Source organism: Panthera tigris, chromosome E3 (genome assembly GCF_018350195.1).
Source record: "Panthera tigris isolate Pti1 chromosome E3, P.tigris_Pti1_mat1.1, whole genome shotgun sequence".
Lineage (NCBI taxonomy): Eukaryota > Metazoa > Chordata > Mammalia > Carnivora > Felidae > Panthera > Panthera tigris.
Window position 1 is genome coordinate 19,309,557 of NC_056675.1, and position 23,236 is coordinate 19,332,792.

A 23,236-nucleotide genomic window follows, 5' to 3' on the forward strand; every position below is an offset into this window, starting at 1 on the left:
GAAATAGTCTGAAATTAGGGCCTTTCCTTCTGTAACTGGCACTAAAACTTCCTACAGGGAAATTATAAATAATGAAGCTCGGGGCGCCTGGGTGTTCGGTGGGTTAAGCGTCCGACTCTTGGTTTTTCAGTTCAGGTCATGATCCTCGTGGTTTGTGGGTTTGAGCCCTTTGGGATTCTCTTGTCTGCCTGTCTCTCTCTGCCCCTCCCCCACTCACTCTCTGTCTCTCTGTCTCTCTGTCTCTCTTAAATAAATAAACGTTAAAAAAAAAAAACCAATATTATAAAAAAAATAAATACTGAAGCTCTGAGGAGTTAAGTTTTGGCGGATCGGATTTTTGCTCCCATTCAACAAATACTTTTTGAGCTCCTGGTGTATCAGGAGCTGGGCGTATAAACCCTCACAAGCAAAGTCCTTGTGCCTTGTTTACATTTTGTGGCCCAGTGTCTTTTCTTTATATACATATTTTAAACGGTTTATTGAGGTAGAATTATATATCTCATGAAATTCACCCATCGTGATTGTACAGCTCCCTGACGTTCACTAGATTTGTAGACTCGTGCAGTCATCATCAGCCTGGTTTTAGACATTTCTGTCGTGTCTTCTCCCTTGTGCATTTGTGTGTGTGTGTGTGTGTGTGTGTGTAATTTATTTTTTAATTCCAGTATAATTAATGCAGTGTTATATGAGTTTCAAGTGTACAATATAGTGATTCAACAGTTCTGTACATTACTCAGCGCTCATCCTTCTGTGAGTGTCTTTAAAATAAGTTTTCTATTGAAGTATCACACCCATTCGGAGAAGCGCATAGATCCTGCGTGGACAGCTTGATGAATTTTCCCAAAATGAACACGGCCATGTAACCACCGCCTTCGTCAAGAAGTAGAACATTACTGCCAGCTCCGCCTTGGGTGCCTTCCCCTTCACTTCCCGTGCATCACCCCAGTCTTGACCTTAACGTCCCAGATTCCTTTTGCCTGTTGTGGAACTTCTCTCAGTGGATGTCTCCAGTGTATATTTGTTTTGTCTGGCTTTTTCATTCCACATCACGTTTGTGAGATTCACCTGTGTTGTGTGTGTGGCAGTAGTTTGTTTTCATGGCTTTATAGTAAGTCATTATCTGAAAATCTGTCCCACTGCAGATATGAGCTGCTCGGTTTTTGGTGATCACGAATTCTCTTGCAGTGGGCGTTCTCATACAGGCTTTTGGGTGTACCTGTGTAGCTCTTTCTGTTGGCGTAACCTGGGTATGACGTTCCCGGGTCAGGGAAGGCATGTGATTTTATAAGTTGTGGATTTTACGTGTCGTGGAAGTTTAAACCACCGATGATGTAGCTTCACGAGGGTAGAAGAGAGACAAGGGCCTAGGCTGGGAGGGGTGTGTGTGTGTGGTTGGGGATTTGGAGCGAGGGTTTGGTGTGTGAGGTAGCCTTTCTCAGGGGGTACTTGGCACATAAAAGTAAGCGCCCCCAGTGGGTAAGGGTGAACCGCTCCTGGGTGCAGCAGGGAGGGTGGGGGTGGAGGAGGACTAGGGTTGAGGAAGTATCAGGATGTCTGGTAGAGGGGCCAGTGAGTGCAGGGCAGGAAGGACAGCACTCTCAGTTCACCAGACCTAAGAAGGGATGGGAGAGGTGATGAGATGTGGGAGGGCGAGGGGGTGGGAGAGAAGCATTCCGGGTAGGAGCGTCTTGAGATGGATCCAGAGACCTCCCGGAGGGGACCGGGAAGAAAGGATTCAATAGATACGTTAGGATAAGTGTAGCAGAAATGAAAGAGATGGGGAGCCAGTGCTGAGGTCACAAAGAAGGGGTTTTGGGGAAAGTGGAATGAAAATGTTTTGCAGTTTGCTCTGCCTGTGAAGTTTTATATCTGCCCTTTATATAGGACGTAGAAGAAAGCTAAGTACGAGTTTTAAAGTATGCATGTCTTATGCCTACTTTTTTGGACCTGAACCCAACAAACAGTTCTGTGTTGGAGCTCTGGTTGTTTCTATGCGGTCTGTGTCCTTGGACCCGTCTTTTTAATTGCCTTCTATTTCAGTTTCCTCACTTAAGGAGATCGACTGTGGTGGGCATCTTCACAGTCTTGCCCCTGTTCATCTTCTGTGGTCCTTTGCCTAGAATTTTAGGTGTTGGTTTTCCATTGAAATCAAAGTGGTGGTTTTGTATGTTTATATATTACATGTATATACTGGGAAAAGAAATGAATATGGTCATGAAGCAGACAACAAGCTTCTTTCTTTGTCCTTTACCTGAGGTTACTGTCAGCTGAGCTTCCTTGTACTCTCTTGGTCTCCTGTATGAGGACCTTCCTTCCTTCTGTTCTTTTTTTTCTCTTTCAAAAAATTTAAAAAAATTTTTTTAAATTATTTATTTGTTTATTTTTTAATTTACATCCAAGCGAGTTAGCATATAGCGCAACAATGACTTCAGAAGTAGATTCCAGTGATTCATCCCCTATGTATAACGCCCAGTGCTCATCCCAACAGGTGTCTTCCTTATGCCCCTTCCCCATTTAGCCCATCCCCCCTCCCGCAACCCCTCCAGCAACCCTGTTTGTTCTCTGTATTTAAGAGTCTCTTATGTTTTGTCCCCCTCCCTGTTTTTATATTATTTTTGCTGCCCTTCCCTTATGTTCGTCTGTTTTGTGTCTTAAATTCCTCATATGAGTGAAGTCACATGATGTTTGTCTTTCTCTAATTTTGCTTAGCATAATAATACCTTCTAGTTCCATCCGTGTAGTTGCAAATGGCAAGATTTCATTCTTTTTGATTCTTTTTGATTGCCGAGTAATACTCCATTGTGTGTGTGTGTGTGTGTGTGTGTGTGTGTGTGTGTGTGTGTGTGTCTACACACCACATCATCTTTATCCATTCATCTGGAGGCGCTTCCTTTCTGGGTGCGGGCTCTTGGACTATGGGAGTCAGTGTCCTTTGAGGTCCAGGAAGAAGCAGATTTGAACATTGGGCGGAGGGGCAGGAAGCTAGAAGGTGTTCTGTGCAGTTTACTGTAGGCTGGGCTGCCTATCGTAAATGGGCAGGGTGCACTCCAGGGTCAGGAGCTGGCAGTAGTAAGGGAGTTCTTTGGGGTAAGACTTAAGAATAAGAAATGAAGTGCCCTCAAGAGACAGTTTTAAGTTCTCATCTGGTCATTAACAGAGTGTGATCATACTTTATCATGGTTTAATTATCCGCAAAGCTGGAAAACGTTCTTTCCTCTTGTCTAGAGGGTTATGAATGTACTCAGTATTTTTGCCTTTTGTTTCTAAAATTCAGAGGGGTGCCTGGCTGGCTCAGTTGGCGGAGCATCTGACTCTTGGTGTCAGGGTCGTGAGTTCGAGCCCCATGTTGAGTATAGAGATTGCTTAAAAAAAATTTCATAAGAAATTTTAGTACTGATCATCATATATTGAAGGAATAGTAATAAGACAAAGGTGGTGTTAGTATCTTTCTATAAGCATCTCCTCTCTCTTGTTTCTTGTCCTGCATTTTTTCTTTCACCGAAGTGTCCCACCACAGCCCCTCTGGCCACTAGTGCTCAGCAGGTGTTTGCCTCCGGCGTTGCTCCCCTCGCTGTGGTGTCCCCTCTGAGCATCTGATTTCTGTCTTCCTGGTTCTCTTACTGCATCCTTAGCAGTTCCTTCTGGGCCTTGCATTTTCATCCCGCCCCCTTTTCCTAAAACAGTGCCTGGGGTGGTGTGGCACCGGAGAACAGGGCTCTACACCAGGAGTCTGAAGTTCCACATTCTGGTTCTCTTTCTGTTCCTTATCTTTTCATCTTGCGCAGGTGACTTTGCTTTGGAGCCTTGGTTTCTTTTCTTTTCTTTTTTTTTTTTTTAATATGTTTTTATTTATTTTTGAGAGAAAGACAGCACAAGCAGGGGAGGGGCAGAGAGAGAGGGAAACACGGAATCCGAAGCAGGCTCCAGGCTCTGAGCTGTCAGTACAGAGCCCGACGCGGGGCTCGAACTCACAGACTGTGAGATCATGGCCTGAGCTGAAGTCTGACGCTTAACCGACTGAGCCACCCAGGCGCCCCCCAAAAGCACTTCCTGATCAGCTATGTTCTGTGGAGGAGAACATGGGTGTTTTTAAACCTAGGAAGGCCAACTGAGTGATTGACTCAGCAAGCTGAAGCCAGGGAAGACTCCCATTTCCTGGCTGTGCAAATTGAGTGCCTGTCTACAAGCTACTTATATTATTTCCACGTGGCTTATTGTTTTCTGTGCTTATTCTTCTGGTTCACTTCATGTCATGGACATCCTGGATTTTGCAAAGGATGAAGTGGAGACAGGAAATGGTCATTTTCTTTTCAGAGGATGGCCCTGTCAGGTCCTGACTGTCAGTTCCAAGGCAACCCTGTGAGTTGTGAGGTTGGACTCTGCCCCAGTCTGCCCCGGAAAAAGTTAGCTTTCTGTCTCAGACTGCGTACAGAACTCCCATCTCCTGCTACCACCCAATGGGCAAATCCCACACATGCCCTTATAAGCCTCTGGATTTCCTTGTGGATCCGAGATGGAAGGAAACTGATCCAAGAAGATGATGGTCTTACTTCTTTCCCTATCTGATCCTGCCGCCCAACATTGCTTCAATGAAGCAATCACAAAACCAAAGAGCTCTTATAGGTAGCAAGAAATTGAGTGGATATAGAAGGGATTGGGGGGGGGGGCACAAGTTGAGATTGAATACGCGTGAGAAGGACTAGACGTTGGAGAATGTAGTGCCTGGAGTTTACATGAAATAGAATCTCAAGGCTCTTGAGGAATCAGAGCGCAATGAGTCAGGCACTAGACCCTACAGAGACTTGTTCTTCTCTCCTCACTTTGTCTTTGTCAATACCTGGTTAGAGGTTGCTCTTAGCCCATTGGACACCCCTCCTTCTGCAGATGAGATCATGCCTGAGAGTCAGACTTAAGCTAATTTTCAGTCTGTTATGTAGGAAGACTGCAGATGTTACTTTTCTAACTTTCAAATATGTAAACTTGTCACCTTCAGAACCATCGAAACTTACTTCTGGTTTCCTAACGATATGTAGAAGGAGCATTTACTGGGGTGGGGGGGGGTGGTAAAGGGATCTGGTTTGAATAAATCATGTCCCTGGATCTCAATTTCTTTTTCTCTAAAACAGATTTGAATGGGATGATCTGTAAGAGTCCTCCCCATCGATCTCAGATTTAAAGATTGGTGTCTGCTTGGCTTATTTTGTAATTAAGTTTGTCCTGCATAGAATCTCCCTAATGATATGTCCCATGGCACCTTTGTCTTGTTAGGTTCACCAGGGCCCAGTCATGAAAACCATTTGAAAGATTGCAGTTGCGGTTACCAGGAAGTGGAGGGAATCTAGGCTTCGGGTTGTACCATTCTGATGGAAATAAACACTGGTGGGGACGTTTCTAAGGAGGAGCTGCGTTAAGTAATTTCATTGTCTGGATTTCTTTTGCATCATAGCCTACTCATGAAGGTTACTTCTCTTGTTTGGATATCTGGACGCTCTTTCTGGACTATCTGACAAGTAAAATTAAAAGCCGTCTGGGAGACAAGGAAGCAGTTCTCAACAGGTAAACCTCAGAAACACTGGTAAATAGAAATAGACATTTTTGCGTTCTTCTTGTGGCTTAAAGGGACAGCCAGGCCGTCAGACCTCTTCAGTGAAACTGGGTCACACAAGCTGGGTAGGTAGTAATGTCATTGAGCATTTTCATTTATTTTTTTCCCCCTTTAAATATTTCATTTTCTTAAAACCTTTTATTTTCTGATTAAAAATGTAATTTGTATAGTTCTTCAGCTGTGATAACTGTCTCAAGGGTTTGTTTTTAAGTGGCCCTTATTTTAGAGATTAAAAACTGAAGTATTTATTGGATGGATGAAATGATAGGACGTCTGGGATTTGCCTTAAAATAATCCACTGGGATAGAGGGAAAGGAGGGTCGGCCGTGTGTTGATAATTGATGTTGACCTTTATTGATGGTAACTTGGGGTTCATTATTCTAGCTCCTTTTGTATGTGTGTGAAAATTTCCTAAATAGTAAATACCTGCTGTGAAAAATAAGTATTTTAAAAACTAGGAAAAGATAGAAAAATATAAAGAAAAGATATCCATAATCCCACAGTCCAGCGATAATTACTTTTGTACTTTCTATTGTATTTATTTCTATTGTATTTATTTATTTAATTTAAAAAAATGTTTATTTATTTTAGAGAGAGAGCGCGAGTAGGGGAGGGGCAGAGAGAGGGAGACACAGAATCCGAAGCTGGCTCCAGGCTCCGAGCTGTCAGCACAGAGCCAGATGCAGGGCTTGAACCCACGAACTCCGAGATCGTGACCTGAGCTGAAGTCGGATGCTTAACCGATTGATCCACCCAGGCGCCACTCTATTGTATTTTTTAAAAAACAGAAAATGGGGAAATGTTTTTCCCCTTATGTTCCTCAAGGTCATTTTTCTTGCTTGCAGGCAGAAAGTGTAGTTCCTGTCCACCATAGTTATTTAGTTAAGAAGTGAAATATTGAGCTAATGAATCTAGAACGCTTGGCACATTACGAATGCTCGCTCAGTAGATGGCATCAGTGGCTGGTGGTGAGTGAACACCCCTTCCTAGCAATGTGCCCCGTGGGGGGCGGCGAGGAGAATCCTGGCCTGGGAAGAGATCGGACCCTCTGGAAACCCACCCTCGTATTGGTGAAGTTTTAATGAGTTTTTATAATCTTAAACTGAATATTTGCATTTCAAGTTAAAAATCTGCACTTTTGTTCCCAAACATTATTTGTGTGATTGCAAAATAGCTTGCAAGTTGCTTTGTTGTCAGGTCAGATGTGCTTTGTGGGTGTATATTCGTGTATCCGAAACTCTTACACAACAGTAGATCCTGTTTTTGGTGATTTTGCCAACTAAAAGTTAGTTATTGTGTTTTTGAATGAGATTCTTCAAAGGAAAGGTATTTTTGCCTTATTCTCTATTTCGTATGCTGAACAGTTGGGTCCTGTAGTTCCGGGACTGTGCTTGATTTTGCTATGTTTAGTGGGAGATTTGACATCTCACGCTTGTTGGAAGAATAAACTGAGGAAATGATTAATATGAAAATGCTTTTTAAAGCACAGTACAAAAGTGTTTTAGGTGTGGAGAATATGGTTCCATTGAGAAAATCTGCAGAGTGTAGTATTAAATAGATTTTAGTATTAATCTGGCAGATTATTGGTGTTAAAGATACCCTTGTGCACACCAACCTACCAACAGAAGGAGCAGTGGTATACAATTTAAATTCCTTTTCTGCTTCATGGGAGCAGTGTTACTTTTGGTCAAGTTATATGCTGATCACATTTCCTGTTGCAAAACGTGCATGTTGACCTCTCTCTCAGGATGGTTAGGATTCAAGGAAATCACATATATAAAATGCCTGGCACAGTATTTAGCCTGTATTAGGCACTCAGTAAATGGTCCCAGTGATGACTGCAACCATGATAATAAGTAGTAGAAGACGATGCTGCCATCGGACTGTGGTGGTGACCATGGAGTTCAGTGACCAGGGCCCCCAGGTGGCCTAAAGGCCTTTTAGTCCACCTTCAGATGTTGACCTGTCTGCCCAGGCATCTGTCATCTGATGTCACTGGGTTGGCAAGGGTGATGGCTGATCACTTTCAACACTAGGAATTTTTTTTTGATGTTTATTTTGAGAGAGAGTGTATGAGTAAGAGAGGGAGAGGGAGAGGGAGAGGGAGAGGGAGAGAGAGAGAGAGAGAGAGAGAGAGAGAGAGAGAATGAATCCCAAGTGGGCTCTGTGCTGTCAACACAGAGCCCAACGATTTGGGGCTCAATCTCAAAAACCATGAGGTGAAACCTGAGCTGAAATCAAGCACAGGACGCTTAACTGACTGAGCCACCCACATGTCCCTAAGAATTTTTTTTATTGATCATTTGATTATCATCCTAAATGAGGCTTTCTAATTCTTTATGACTTTTTTTAATGTTTATTTTTGAGAGAGAGAGAGAGAGAGACAGTGTGAGTAGGGGAGGGGCAGAGAGAGGGGGAGACACAGAATTCGAAGCAGGCTCCAGGCGCTGAGCTGTCAGCACAGAGCCCGATGCAGGGCTCGAACCCATGGACCAGACCGCGAGATCATGGCCTGAGCTGAAGTCAGACTGAGCCACCCAGGTGCCCCTATGACTTTTTTTTTTCCCCCAAACATACACTTACAACACTTTTATGCCCTTGAAAAACAAAAAAAGCCTTGAAATCTTCAAAGCTGGTCTGGGGTTTTTTGCTATTAGTTAACCATCACCAGGGAACTGTTTATTGAGCAGATACCACCTAGTATCTGGGTTACAGATTACAAAGAGGGCTGTATAAGGTAGTCCGCTGAGGGGCACAAAGAAAATAGTTGAATTTTAACGTCTATATTTTTCCGGTCACCTCTTAAACACTGTATATTTATGCAGGTGTGCGCTCAAGTCCTTAAATGAAAGTTTTGAAGTGTGGCAACCACTGTTCTAGGTTCTAAGAGACCCTGATACGTCAGAGATGTGCTGTTTCGCAAAAGTAGTTGATAAAGACCACTGGCTACTGGTCGTGACCCACTCATTTTAACTAAAGCACGTAAATGTGATCAAATGTTTTTCGGCTGGTAAAATGCATCTGAAAGAAGTTGAGGTGCTCTTGGAATCACATTTGTGGCTTAAGCCAGAATTTCAGAAGCAATTGATGTTGCAGGAACTCGTCAAGAATGTTTTCTTGGTGTCTTAAATGGGAAACGTAGGTGTGGTTAAGTCACTCAGTTCCTGTCCCTTGCGGTTTACAGGTTTTGCATCATCCATCACAACAAAGTGGTGTAGGCATTGTAGGCTACAAATTTAGAAGCACAAATGTACATGAGTTTATTTTTGGACCTAGGAGCTTGGAAATTGGAGCTCCTCATGTTCCTCACTCCGTGAGAATGCTCCAGAGTTTCTTGATCAGAGCTGCTGGGGACTCGGGTCCCTCTGTCCGAGGACTGTGTTCTGTAACTTAGCAGAACAAAGCCGCTGCTGGAGCTCGTGGTCCGGGTTGGCCATCTTCAGGTGGTGGTTTGGGAAGACCTGAATTTCAGTTTCCTTTTCCTCCGTTGGACTCTGGGGAAGGTTGTGCCGACTTACAGGTTGTTGAGTAAACGAAGTGAACCGGTGCGTGTCGAGTAGCTTGGCCGACAGTAGGTGTTCGGTGAAGAACTGATTCTCTTCTGCTCGCTCCCTCTCACTCCCTTCTCTCTCTGCTTGTCACTGTGAGAGGAGCCACCTGTGTAGGAACTTCTTGCAGGAAGAGGAGGAAACCTGAAGGGAGTTAAGCAACCTCTAAAGTTCTCGAGTCATGTCCTGTGACCGCTTCGTCGTGAGGGTGCTGGCCAGGACCAGCCACAGAGCGGCCAGGGATCCCGAGTGACACCGGGTTGGACTGTAAACACATGTGGGCGAGCGTGAGAACAATTGCCGCCCTTTGTTTCCGGGTGGGTTTTCTGCTTAACAAAAAGGAAGTGCCGTTGTGACCCGTGACATTTTGATACACTTAATAAAAGGTGTCAACTAGGTTTGTATCAGGGCTCCGGTCGTTTCCTAGCTCCTAGGAAGAGAAATTCATGCTGTTGACGGCCCCAGAGAGCAAGTGAATGGGGTCTCAGTGACTTCAAAATTGGGCCGGCGTCCCACCCCTGTCCTTGGTAGCCCTCTCTCACTTGGACTTTTGTCTGTTTGTTGCCTGCATTTATTCATGTTTTTGTTCATTTGTTCTTTCACCGTCCTTTGTTTACTGAACACCTACTCTGTAGTTGTCCTAACGTGTGCAGTTTTATTTAACTCAGAAGTTGGGGTGCTTCGGAATCACATTTGTGGCTCCAGTCACAGAGGTCTGTAGGTTTATGACCATTGCATGTTTAAACATTTAATGCTACACGTTTCTCTCTGAGTACTGCTTTAGCTTCATCCAAAAAAATTTTTAAGTTTATTTTTGAGAGAGAGAGAGAGAGAGAGAGAGAGAGAGAGAGAGAGAGAATGCTCAGAGAGAGAGAGGGAGGCCCAGAATCTGAAGCAGGCTCCAGGCTCTGAGCTGTCAGCACAGAGCCCGACGCGGGGCCCAAACCCACGAGCCGTGAGATCATGACCTGAGCTGAAGCTAGATGCTCAACCAAGTGAGCCATACAGGCACCCTCACTGAAGATATTTTCTAATTTCTCTTGGGGTTTCCTCTTTGCTGTTTAACTTCCAGATATTGGAGGTTCTCCATCTGTCTTGTTACCATATTCTAGTTACCATGATCTGCAAACGTAGTTTGTGTTCTTTTTAATTTCAGTTCTTTTTAATTTGTTAAGGTTTGTTTTATGACTTAGTTTTCTTGGTGATTGTTCATCGCGCACTTGAAAAGAGTGTGTATTCTGCTCTTGTCGGATGGGGTGTTGTGTAAATGTCGGTTAGGTCGGGTTGGCAGGTGGCATTTCTGTGTGTCCTCTGTCATGTTCAGTCAGTGACCGGGAGAGAGGTAAGCTCTCCGTGTGTAATTGTGGGTTTACCAATGTCTCCTCTCAGCCCTTATCAGTTTTTGCTTCGTTTATTTTGAGACTCTGTTGTTAGTTTCCCACAAATTTAGTTTCCCTTTTCAGTATGTTTGTTTGACTCTCTGTCTTTATCTGAGGTTTTTAAGAGGTTGCTCTGGTATTACAATATGTCTACTTTTCCTTTTAGCCTTTCACCACTGAGAGTGTATGTGGAAGAAGCCTTGTCACCACATAGATCCTTTTGCCCTCCCTTTATACTGAAGTTGCCACACGTTTTATGTCTATATACGTGGACAACCCCAGCAGACAGTGTTTTATTTTTGCCTTCATCCATCGTTCATATTTTAAAGATCTTAAGAGGAGAGAAATAGTCTGGAGAACACTAGAGAAATGGTATTTACCCAGACATTTGCCAGTTTCTTGCTTTTGTCCTTCGTCCTTAAAGTTCCAGGTTTCCTTCCTATGATCATTTACTTACTGTATTAACGAGCTTGGGCTGTCCTGACAAAATACCACAGGCCGGGTGGCTTAAACAGTGGGAATTTACTTTGTCACAGTTCTGGAGACTGGAAGTCCCGGCTCAAGGTGCTGGCAGGTTCAGTTCCTGGTGAGGACTCTTCCTGGCTTGCAGACTCTTGCCTTCTCCGTGTCCTCATGTGGCCCTTCTGTGCTTGCACGGGAGAGCGAGTGGCACGCATGCACTCTCCCCTGTCACTTTCTCTTCATGTAAGGCCACTGTCCCGTTGGATAGGGTCCCACCCTTATGACCTCACGTAACCTCTGTTCCCATTTTATAGGCCTTCTCCAAGTACAGTCACACGGGGGATAGGGCTTCAACATAAGAATTTCCAGGGGACCCAGTTCAATTCAGTGCCTAGCACCCCCTGCCCGAAGAACATTACGGAGGATGGTTATACCAGCTGCCTTAAAAGTCTTTGATAATTCCAGGGTACTGGCGTCTTGAGGTTGGCTTCTGTTGATCATCTTTCCCTTGATTAATGGTCAGTGTCTCCTCATTCTTTGTATGCTGACTAGTATCTCGAATGCTTTTACCTCTTTATTTGAACCAGCCTTAGGCATGGCTTCCGTCACCACGGTCACCTTATGCTCAGAGATGCCGCATGTTGAGACCTCGCACCCGCAACGCCAGGTAGCAGGAATGAGAAGGGGAGAGTTGGACAAAAGGCTCTTGTCTGGAGGCTCTGCCCTGTGACTCCTCTTAGCATGTCCTCGACCACTGCCATCTGCGAGGGAGGCTGGGAAATGTGGTCTTCCACTTGGCCTCAGTGCCCAGTGTTGTCTTGCTGAGGAGGAAAGGAAGAATGGGTCTTGGGTAGGGAGCCAGAGTCTGCCACACCCGAATACTCTGCCCACCTTCACCAGCCACTTGGGGAGAGCAGTTACTACCTGAGTGTGTTTAGCCTGGTTCCTGGTTGGGGTCCATTTTCTATGGGATAAGCTTTTTTTGCAGCCAGAGCTGCTAACTGCCGGTAGGAGTTTAGGTCTAATTTAGGCTTATTCTGTGCATTTTACAAAGTCTTTAAAGTCCCTTTTGAGCTCAGCAGGACAACTTGTAGATGACGGGTTTCATCTGTCCTCTGGTCTGAAGTGGATTTTCTTTCCTAGCAAAATTGTGAAAATGCACTGGTCCGTCGTAGTGATTTATAGCATAAAACTTGTGTAACTAACTTTAGGAATTTATGTCTGAGCAAATGGCAAATGTAAGCTCCAGGCTTAAGTGTTTGATCTTACCTTTCTCTGAAGTCGACTGAAATAGGATTTTGAGTCTGCTGGCAATTCTTCCCACAGACGTTGCCTATTTTGTGAGTGATCTTCCCTGCCAGCGTTAGTTTCTGGGCGGCCTTGCTTGGTTGCCCGTCCAGCCTGGGTTGTTAAGTCATTTGCAAACACTGCGGGGAGGGGTGGTCAGTGTTTCTGTCTTCGTGAAAAAAAGAACTCTTGTGCCCACCAGACTCTGCAGTGTGACAGCATAGGAGGATTTCCAAGTAGTCTCGAGACTGTGTACAGAGTCGTTACAAGGGTTATAGCAGACTAGATGGACTGACTGTATTTGATCTTGGCACTGGATTCCTTTTAGCTGTGGTTAGCTTGTCTGGTACTCACCTGTGTTGGATTAGATGGTTCATTAGGTAGAGTCCTGTCAGGAGAATGGACACCACACTTAATTGTTTTAAGAATTCGGTGTAAGAGATTGACGAAACCGGTGTTGGAGGGCCGGAAGAGCGAGAAGGAGACACCAAGATTCAGCAGATGAGAACTACAGGAGGCAGCCCACCCCCAGGGCTGAAGGAAAAGAGTGGAGCTGTTCAAGTCTGGATCGCAGGGATGGGCCCCGTGCAGCTCAGGTCTCTGAAGAGAGGGCACCCAGGAGCTCGGCCAGACGGGGGGTGGAGGCTTGGAGCTGGTGCTCACTCCTGAGAGGACGGGGTGCGACCTGGCTGCTGCTGGCACCTCCGAGAGTGCATGCGGCTGGCTGTAGGAATGTGAAAGCTGAAAGTAGGACCAGTTCTTACCTCCAGGTGACCGTCACTGGGGTGACACTGCCAGGGCAGCGAGCCCACCAGGGGAATGGCATCCCTGTGCTCCTGCTGCCTCTTGGTCTTCCTCCAGCGCCCCTGCTGCAGAGCCTCCAGGCAGAGGAGAGGTGTGCTCTGTGCAGCCTGGGCCCCGACGTCACAAAGTGTGCGGCTGGATCGGCGCCGGACGCCTGACGCGCGTGCCCGGCTTTGTGAGTGGGAGCGGTCCCTGAGCCTGTCTTGGAAGCGTTTCGGGACAGACATTTAGGCTTCGGGATTTGTTCTTGAAAATTAGGGTTTGGTGGCCCTTGGGTGTGACTGCTGCATGTAACTTGGTGTTTTCGGAGGTAGGCTGTCATCACACGTGGGAAATAGCCAGGCCTGGAGCTTTAGGTGTTTCTTTGAGAAGGGACAGGGTTCCTCCAGACCTTTTCCATTTCTTCCTTTAGGTTTTAAGTGTTCTGACTGAAGGTTTTGGGGGAGTGAGCGGAGCAGACTCGAAGACCATTGGTGGTTTATGCATAGAGAGGAGGGCGTAGGATGTTGAGTTAGGGAGCCCCAGGTTCAAATCACCTAGCTTGGTGACCATGGGCAGTCTGTCTAACTTTTGTTAACTCTGGTTTCCTTGTCGGAGAAACACCAATAATATATCTACCTCTCACAGATGTTAAAAGGATTGAATCATGGAGTTGAACCTTCTATTGAATCGGTGTAAATTGATATTTATATATCATTACTTATAATCCCTCGGGCACCCGTTGAGAAAATAACTCAAGAGTATATGGTGAAAAGAATGCCAGGGGAGTGAAAAGAAGTATCTGTTTAACACAAAAGAAGGCATTAATGGAGGAGCTGAACAAAAGATACTGGCAGAAGTCCTTCCTTACCAGTAATTACATTAAACGTAAAGAATATAACTTCTCTAGTTTAAAAAGCAGTGATTAGCAGGATGGATTGAAAACACATGATCCCGCTACATGTTGTCTATAAGAGACTCACTTCGGTTTCAAAGACACAAACAGGTTGAAAGTAAAAGGATAGAAAAAGCTATTCCATGTAGACAGTAACCAAAAGAGATTCAGGGCAGCTATGCTAGTGTCAGACAGAATAGACTTTAGGACAAGAGTGGCTACCGGGGACAGAGGACATCGTCTAATGATAAAGGGTCCATCCGTCAAGAAGGTGTCTGGAACGTAGCAAAATAAAGAGATACCCCTGCCACCGTTCCACTCTCACATATGCACTTGCCAACCCGTAAGCTAAATCTAGTTCAGATACTGCTTGTATATGGTAATCCAGCAGCGACGCTATTCTTCTTCAGAGTGTAGGAGGCCTTTTCAAAACCCAGGCTAAAGGCCTGCTGTCACCTGTTGTTGAATTTCTCCCTGCCGCATAGGTACGAAGACGCTCTAGTCCTCTTGCTCACGGAGGTGTTGAATCGAATCCAGTTCAGATACAACCAGGCCCAGTTGGAGGAGCTGGATGACGAGACTCTGGATGATGATGTAAGCGGCGTGGCCTAATCAACCGTAGTCATTGTCATTTTCGGTGTGAGTCCAAACGGAGACTTGGAACCTGTAAGCTCTCTGCTCTGGAGCCAGAGTAGTCTTACAGTTTGAATTGTGTTGTTTGAACTTTACAGTTGACCTTGACCAGTGTGGGGCCTAGGGGTGCTGACGACCTGTGCAGTCGAAAATCCCAAGTATAACTTTTGGCTCCCCTAAAACTTAGCTGCTGACAGCCTGACTGTTCACCGGAAGCCTTATTGACAGTCGATTAACACATATTTTGTATGTTACGTGAGTTCTATACCATATTCTTACCATAAAGTTAGCTGGAGAAAAGAAAATGTCATGAAGAAAATGGTAAGAGCAAATACATTTCCAGCGCTGTACTGTTTGTTGAAACAAAAAATCCTGTGTAAGTGAACATGCCCAGTTTAAACCTGTGTCGTTCAAGGGCCAGCTATATATCCTACTCGTCTTTTGGGGTTTGTTAATTGTAAAAAGAAGTTGACAGACGTTTTTACCTGTATGAACTAGGGAGATAAGTAGAGACACCATATGCACAGTGAGAAATGGTTGAGCAAGGGCTCTGTATTGCCTTGCACCCACACCTCTGCTCCCCACTCCGGGCAACGAATAAAAACTAGCTAGATGCGGGGTGAGGGACAGGGCATAAAGAGCTCCCGAAATGGTAAGGCTAGGATGAAAAGAAGTCTCTTTTGAGTATATTTTGTCGATCAGTATCTTAAAATCAATCTTGAGTTTATTGACACTCGTGTGCCCAACATGGGTAAGGCAAATGTGTTGAAGGACACAATTCCCATGTTCCTTTTTCTTAAGCACCGTGCACTTTAGAATTTTCAAGTCACTGGTAGGGCTCTCAAAATAACTGTGACCGTGGCATGGCTGAGACCTTGAGGGTGGCCGTGTTTGGGTTAGAAAGAGCCTTGTACTTGGAACTCAGAGGCCTGGGTTTGAATCTCTGAAACCTTGGGCCACAAGGAGATAGAAGTCTGGGCCTTAGATTTCTCTGAGCTTCATTTTCTCCTCTCCCAAAAGGGAAGCGATGTGGCTGACTGGCCTGCGCTGACGGTTACATGACGGTAATGTGTGGAAGGGCTGGCTGCATGCCTGCTTATGTCGTGGGTGCTCGGTAAACTTGAGCTTCGCTTCTTGTTAGCTGTACGATTTAGTTCAGTGCTTCTCACGTTGGAGCATGGGTAAAAATCGTTGGGACAGCTTGTTCAACAGACTTTGATTTAGGGGTGGGGGCCACAGAATCTACGTTTCCTACAAGGCCGTGGGAGATGCTGGTGCTACCGTGTCTGTGGACCGTACTTTGAGTGGCACTGACGCAGTCCGTCACTGCTAGGGACCTAGTAATGCACTGTTTCAGAAGGTAATGAACGAGCGACCAGTTCCTATAGCTGCGTTCTCATAGAGGGGCCTTGAGCATCTCACCAGTGGCTTTTTAAAATCTCTGTGTCCCTGTGACCGTAGGGGGAAAAAGTAGGTCATTCTCTCTGGATCATGTGCTGAGGAAACAGCTTTTTAGGAAACTAATTCATTGGATTAAAAAAAAAGATTCCAGGTTGGCCTTTTTTAAAGTACCAAATGACCTGGTTCCGTCATTTGCCACTTCTTCGAGATTTTACGTCCGAGAGTGGACTTGAGGTTGAGGCTAGATGGGCAGGGAAGATGACAGGACTGCCTTTCCGGGAGAGCTGATCCTTCTGTGTTTCCCCCACAGCAGCAGACAGAGTGGCAGCGGTACTTACGCCAGAGCTTGGAGGTAGTGGCCAAAGTGATGGAGCTCCTTCCCACACACGCCTTCTCGACACTGGTAACTCACCATCGGGAGGGGAACGAAGAGCCTGATTCTCTCCCTGCACATGTAGCACGAGTAGTAAGGCTTTTTTGCTCACCGGTATTTTAAAATACATAGGTATACATTTTAAACAAAGAATAATGATGACCATCACCGACCTTCAAAGTTTAACAAATGCTAACATGTCCCCAAATATTTTAAATCCGCTTTTGGAAGCCCTGTTTTTCTTCCTGAACTCTCACATGTAATATGAATTTTACTAACGCCTTCAGGCCTGCATCAGTAGCTCAGAAACGACCAGGCCACGCAGAGGACTTCCTGCTAAAGATCGATTGCTGCAAAGTGAGCCTTTGTAAAGCCCGTCGCTAGCACTCTGCGTATATTCATGTGCTAGAATCTTAGTCATAAGGACCGCTTTCCTTCACTCAGTGGTGCTTGTTATTTGGGGAGATTTCATTAAGCCTATCTCTTCTTCAAGGACAAGATGATTTGGGGGAGGGGGTCTTGTGTTCTCTTGTAGACAGTTCTGTTGTGTTTCGCCATCTGCCTTTCGTAGGGACCTGTCACATTGAAGTCTGATCTTTGTCCTAACGGTGAGTTAGCAGCTTTAGAAAGAAAAGATACTGATAGCTCTGGTTATGAGGGTCCTGTCTGCCAAATGAGTAAGGGAATCAGACTTCTAAAAAATTGGGCCTGTCTTTTCACTCTGCCGTGCACTTAAATAAGGCAGATTATCTGACAGTTCTTTCCAGAATAGGATTTCCCTTGGATTTGAAGGGAGATAGGTTCCGTCTTTAAGCTCTAGAAGGTGTAGATCATTTGGGGTTTGGTGTCCTCTTTTAGGAACCGTAATAGTCAAACCCAGCATCCATTGCTTTGTTTAGAAAAGAGTTATCTACCTGATAAGTTGTTGTTTTGTTTTGTTTTGTTTTGTTTTTTTCTTTTCTGATTCCAAACATTAATTGGTGGTGTGAATTGTAGAAATTGTTGAAGGCAGGGCACTGAAGGGAGCCACTCCTTAGCTGGCAGTAAAGGTTCTCAGAGAAAAGGGTATTTTTAATCTGATGCCCCTCCCCACCCCCCCATAGATCTTGTAATGTTTTAATGTTAAAATGCTGTTAAAAGTTGGACTTATGTTTGTTTTTTTTTTTTAATCTTTGTTTTTTTGTTTTCAGTTCCCAGTTCTTCAGGACAATTTAGAAGTTTATCTGGGTTTACAGCAGTTTATAGTTACTTCAGGGTCAGGTAAACTGGTTTTTATTTTCTAATTTAACCGACATTAAGAAAACTACCGGGCTAATATTTAATTATTGCCTTCTTTGCTGTCGCAACATGATTTCTCCACTGCCACCTCCCCGCCGCTCTGTCTCTCCCCACTCCTAAACGGAAAACTTTCTTAAAGAATCAATGACAAAAAGGAGCCGTGGGGGAGGTCAAGGATGAGGCTGTGACAGTGCATTCCGAACAGGTGTTTCAGTGAGAAAGAAGCAGCTGATTTGGAGCAAAGAGGGGGGACTTAGCGGGGGGGGGGGTGGGGAGAAACAAAAAGCCACGAATTAGGCTATTTCCTTATGTCTTTGAAACCAGCAAGCACGCTAGGGAAAAATGGCTTTGGGCTTTGCTGCCGTGTGCTCTTTCCTCCCTGGCGTTAAGCAGTAAGAGGACCCAGGAGCGGCTCTGGAGTCAGCCGACCTGTGCGGGCACACGCCGACAGCTCGTGGCTGTTAACTCTCCTCCCGTAGCTGGCCCTCGGGAGGCCTGGCTGCAGCTGGCTGGGAAGACTTTGGGCTGCCCTTGGTAGGTGGCTTCACTCACCTGCTTTGGGTTTAGGGTCAGCAGTTTTTGGCCGTTTGGTTGATAACAATAACAGCTTCCGTGTGTAGAACACACGTCACACGCCAGACACTGTATTCTTTGCCTACGCTGTCTTTGACTCTCTCACCTGTCCTGGTCTCCTATTTTATGGAAGAGGAAATGGGTGTCCAGAGATGTCACTTTGTCCCAAGATGGTATAGTAGGGAAGGATTAGAAAGTTGAATGAACTAAAATCTGCCGTCCATTTTTTGCTAGCTAGTTGAAAACACCAAAAACTTCTTCTTGTCCCTGCAAATGCACCCGTGCTTCCCCGTATCCCCCCAGCCTCCCCCATCTTCTTCCCAGTGTTTTCCTTCCAGGAGTCCTGCCTGGCCCCGGCCCCCAGCCCCTCTACTGTGTAATTGTCTCAGCCTGGCCCAGAGCCGCTCAGGGTATAGACCATCTCCTGGGCGAGCTTGTTATTCATGGCAGAGCCTCCACGAGAGGCTCTGTCTGGGGCTGCCCTTCTTGGTGGCCTGTGACGGTTTGTTTCCATGACTGTATTATTAGCTTCTAAATAATCCGCTGGGCCCCAGGAGGTTGATGGGACTTGGCATGCCCCTAAGTTTGTAGATAGGTTAAGAACAGCTTACAAAGAACTTTAAAAAGATCACTTTTCAAAGCAAACATGCCTGTAAAATATGCTGTCAACATTAACAAAAATCATTTGACTGTATAAATGCTACAGATGTTTTCCAGCATCCATTCTTGGGGAAAATTGTACCCTGGTGGTCTCTCCCTCAGGGCCACTCATCAAATTAGAATGTACTCAGCATCCTAAAGACCCGGTCTTGATCTTATTCTCGATCTTTTAAGAAACTGAGCATGTACTCCTCCACCCCCCCAAATTGACCCCTACATAAAGCTTACGTTGAGTCTGTCTTGAGGAGAAAAATCTGAGCGACTCCTACATCCTTTTTCTGAGATATACTGGTAACTTAGAGTTTCTCATCCGAGAAGGATAATCTGATTTATTTTTCCCTGAATGAAATATCATATACCTGTTCTCACTGAAACCCGTTTACTGGCGGTTTCCCAGTGTGCCTGGCCTTTCCAGATCGTTTATAAATCTCATCCCTAGCACTGCTCCTTGGTGCATACTCCTCTCAGGCCAGAGAAATACTTACTGTTTTAAAACGATCTCTCTTATCCGTGACGAAGCATTCCCCCATCCCTTAGTGGCTCCAAAGCCAAGTTTCCAATGCAAAGCCTATTAAAAAATGGAAACTCTGAATACATTTTGTTCCCTGGTTCCCATGGCCATCTAACCTCTCCAATAACCTCCATGCTGGATTAGCAGCCTTCCTGCCTCTTAACAGAAACTGTGGCATCTTCCTCTGAGAGGGTGGCCCCTCCATTCATGTGCTTTACTTCTCACCAGCTCTTAATTCTCGAATCTCCCCTGGAGGCTGTGTGGATGGGAGACTGTTTACACCTGCTGCCGATCTTCCTGCCTCTACTTCCTCATTAGGACGGAGACAAGGCCTGAGGTCGCTGTGGCACCTCAGCGGCTGTGTGCGGGTCTTGCCCCTGGGAGGTCATCCTTCGCCCGCATTGCCTATCTTTCTCAACCGTCTGTGGTTTGAAAGATCCCACCTTTGGTTGTTGTGTCTCTTCTATTCTTTGTTCTGCTTGGCTTCATTTATGACCTACTTGTTCTCTCAGAGTAGAATTCCTCAAATGGGGATTTTCACATCTCTACCTCCGCAGCCCCCCCAACAAAAGAAGACTGAGTTATATTTAACATGAAGATGTTTTCTCCCCCCGGGCATTGATTTGCCAGGGAGCTGTCCTTTGGACGTGGTAAAAAGCACATGCACCTAGATGGCTTCAGGGCGACTTGCTTGATGGAAGATCGCGCTTCAGTGTGGCCGCGATGTTTTCTGTCCCGCAAACCTCCATGTGGCAGTGATGTCCTTCTGAGGGTTCCCCTTTGCGGCTGTTCTTTGCTATTAGGCGGACATCTAAGCCTTAGCCAAATAGGAGGAGAAGGGGGTGGTTCTGAACAGCTGTCTCAGTGGGAACTCAGGTGATTGCTTGCAGCATTTGGTGCTGCTGGCGGTGTGAAGGTTCTAGGCTCGGGGGTGGGCGCAGAGATTTTCATTTGGGGTGCCTCCTGCCTGTGTGCTTATGTGTCTTGCAGACGGTAGGCGAGCAGCAGTCGCAGTTTGCATCGACACGCGCTGTAGATGCTACGTGTGTCTTCAGTTGAATTATACGGAATTGCAGTTTTGTTCTGTCAGAAGTGGACACATATCAGCAGTTTCTTATGGTTCGAACCGATAGTTTAAAATCACAGCGGTCCTGAGCTGGTTTTCATTCCAAGTACTGCTCTTTGACAAATTCGGGCAGGTTTAGAAGGGAACGAGCAGGATGGCAGGGATTGTCAGCCAGAGGGTGACACGGGAAATGAAGGGATGCAGGGGTGTATTTGAGCCGAGAGGAGAGTCTCTGTCTTTGCCTCTCCCCAAGGCTGCCATTCGTAAGCAGGCCTGGGCTCGTTTTGTGTTCTTCCCTCGGGGTGGGACCAGGGATGCCAGTAAGGAATTGTGGGGGGAGGGACACTTTTTCTCTGTCGTTTCTGGCCCAGCTGTTTAAACATGGAGGACTCCGCGAAGAGGCTTGTGGGGAGAGGCTGGGAGGAGGCCCCGCCCCGGCTGCAGCCGGGTGGACTCCGGAGCAGGCGGGGAGGCCTGCTCACAGTGACTCCAGGACTGTTAGGACCCAGACGCCAGTGGAAACCCGATTTAGGGCGGTATCTTGGTTTGGTTTTTGTTTCCCTTCATGTTTTAAACTGTTCAAGAACCTCGTTCTTGGGTAAACCTAAGGGCACAAGAAGTTGGGAAGCAGTCGGCAGGGTGGAGAGCCTCGTGGGCGAGGGCGAGGCGACGAAGGTGCGCGGGGCGGGCGAGTGCGGAGTCAGAATGTGTCCTCGCTGCCCCGGGGAGAGAAAGGCCGGTCTCTTTTCCGCCGACACTAGCAGCACCACACCCAGTTCCAGGGCAGATTTTTCTTAAGGCTTTGTTTCCCACAGCCCTAAAGCTTGGTGTGCAAAGGAAAACAGGTTTTAGTTTACCCTGGGAGTCAGTTATATAGCTGTAAGCCTGAAAATCCTTGACATTCAGAAAGTGCGTGATTGTGGTGCTTTTGTTAGCTGGGAGAGGAGGAGAGGCAGCGTTGTCTCTCGCATGATCAAAAATACCTCTTGGTTCTCTCCGTTTTGTGGGCTCATCTGGCTGGCGTGGGGTGGTCGTCCTCTTGCTCTGACTAGAGGAGCTGGCTCACCCTCCTTAGGCGCCCACCCCAGTGACCTTGGCAGGGTGCCTGCAGGCCGCGAATCGCACCTCTTGGTGTTTTCCTGACTGAAGCACTGCTCTCTGTGCGGGGCTGGGGGTGGAGGACCAGGTGAGGAAGGCAGGGGTGGGCCAAAGCTGGCCTTTGTCACCGGCTCTGTCCCTGTAAAGACCTTCCTTGATTTGCCCCTTCCTTTTGTCCTCCTGCTCCTGGGGATGTGACCCACACCTTTTTCCAAACCCATGTCTACCCTTGGGGGCTGTCACAGGTCTGTTTCTAGCCTCATCACGTGGAAGCCAGCGTAGGATCCGAGGCATCAAACTTGCCGCTTCACCTGGCAATTTCTTAGGTGTGCAGCCTTTGCTGTTTGTCTCGCCACAAGTGTTGTTTATCCATAATCACATTTAAATAATCAGGGAACCTCAAGCTCCCCAAGCCTCCCTGTACTGCTCTAGTTTGCTCTGTATTCGGTCGTATCTAATTCATTCGTTCGTTGTGGTCACTTCTTCCGTACCAGGCGCTGTGCAGAGTGTTGGCCACAGCCCCTCCCCGTGAAGGAGTTCATGGTCAGTGAGGAGACTTGTAGCTCATTAGTTTATCTGCATGTGTACTTGAGGTGCCCTGGAGGGGGATGCAGGAAAGGAGGGAAGCACATTCCTTCTGTCGGGCAATGCGGAGAGAAGGTCTCCCAGAAGACGTGGTGGTTATAGGAATCTGGAGAAGACCATACAGGGCGTGAGTGGTCAGGGATGCAGTGGACAGTCTGGGCAGGGACCTGAGGCACTGGGGGTTAACAGTGGGTCCGGGTGAGATATTGGAGTGGGGGTGGGGGAGGCAGTGAGGTCACGAGAGCCCTGGTGTTGATGGAGGCGCGGGGGGTGGGGGGGCGGGAGGGGGGAGTGGTCCGGGTTCTCCTGCCTTAACTGGAAGAGCCCCAGGGGGTTTGACACTCGCTTAAGGGGAGCTGAGTCTGTAGGTCTGGGTTCTAGGAAGATGCTTGTGGGACACCACGGGAGCAGGGTTGCCCTTAGCCAGTTCCTCTCTTCTAACGGAGTAAACCCCTGAAATTGCCACAGGAGGGGGCTGGTATCTAGGGAGTGGTAGGATTTGTAGGTGCCCTGTGGGCAGGGAGGGGGCTCTTGCTGTTACTGCCCCTCCCTCCCTCCCTCCGACTGGATGGAGGAGAACTCTGTCCCAACTCAGAGCGCCCTCTCCTGGCTTGGCTCTTCTCACTGTCTTTTGTGGACCTTTGTGGGGAGAGGGGTCCGCAAGGCAAGGAGATGGGCTGAATTGAAGATGTTTTTGTCCTTCATCTTTGCATCTAAATCACTCGGCTTGAAGAAATCGTGTGGAAAAGTAAGAAAGTCTCAGGCCGTAGAAAATCACAAGTTTTTTGTTACACCTATTTCTTAAAACATTGAAGGATGCTTCATAGTTCATTCTAACTTTGCCTTTACACTAGTGAATTTAATGGGAGCATTATTTTCCTCTTTAAGGAGCCAGACTCAGAAGGGTTTGCTGAGGCCCGGGGCCAGCGGGTAGCAGGGCACCTGTCTTGTGAATCCAGGCCCCGTGCCTTTATTCTAGACCGTGCTACCTGCAGACCGTCTGGGGTGGAGTGCCAGCTACCCCCGGTTCTTTGAACAGGGGTGAATCCTGTCAGCCCAGGGAGATTCCATTCTGTGTGACAGGCCACGTGCAGAAGGC

General features: G+C 46.6%; 1 protein-coding gene across 7 annotated transcripts in view; it reads left to right on the forward strand.

The window, feature by feature from the left end:
* Nucleotides 1-23,236, forward strand: part of XPO6 (exportin 6) — a 103,367-nt gene that overhangs the window by 56,930 nt on the left and 23,201 nt on the right. For 3 of the 7 annotated variants that reach the window (XM_042971266.1, XM_042971263.1, XM_042971265.1), the window contains exons 9-12: nucleotides 5,447-5,556; nucleotides 14,445-14,553; nucleotides 16,304-16,456; nucleotides 17,557-17,626. In XM_042971266.1, coding sequence (XP_042827200.1) covers nucleotides 5,447-5,556; nucleotides 14,445-14,553; nucleotides 16,304-16,456; nucleotides 17,557-17,626 — 442 coding nt within the window. The remainder of the gene's footprint in view (nucleotides 1-5,446; nucleotides 5,557-14,444; nucleotides 14,554-16,303; nucleotides 16,457-17,556; nucleotides 17,627-23,236) is intronic. The other 4 variants (XM_042971267.1, XM_042971268.1, XM_042971264.1 and 1 more) reach the window with 3 other exon arrangements.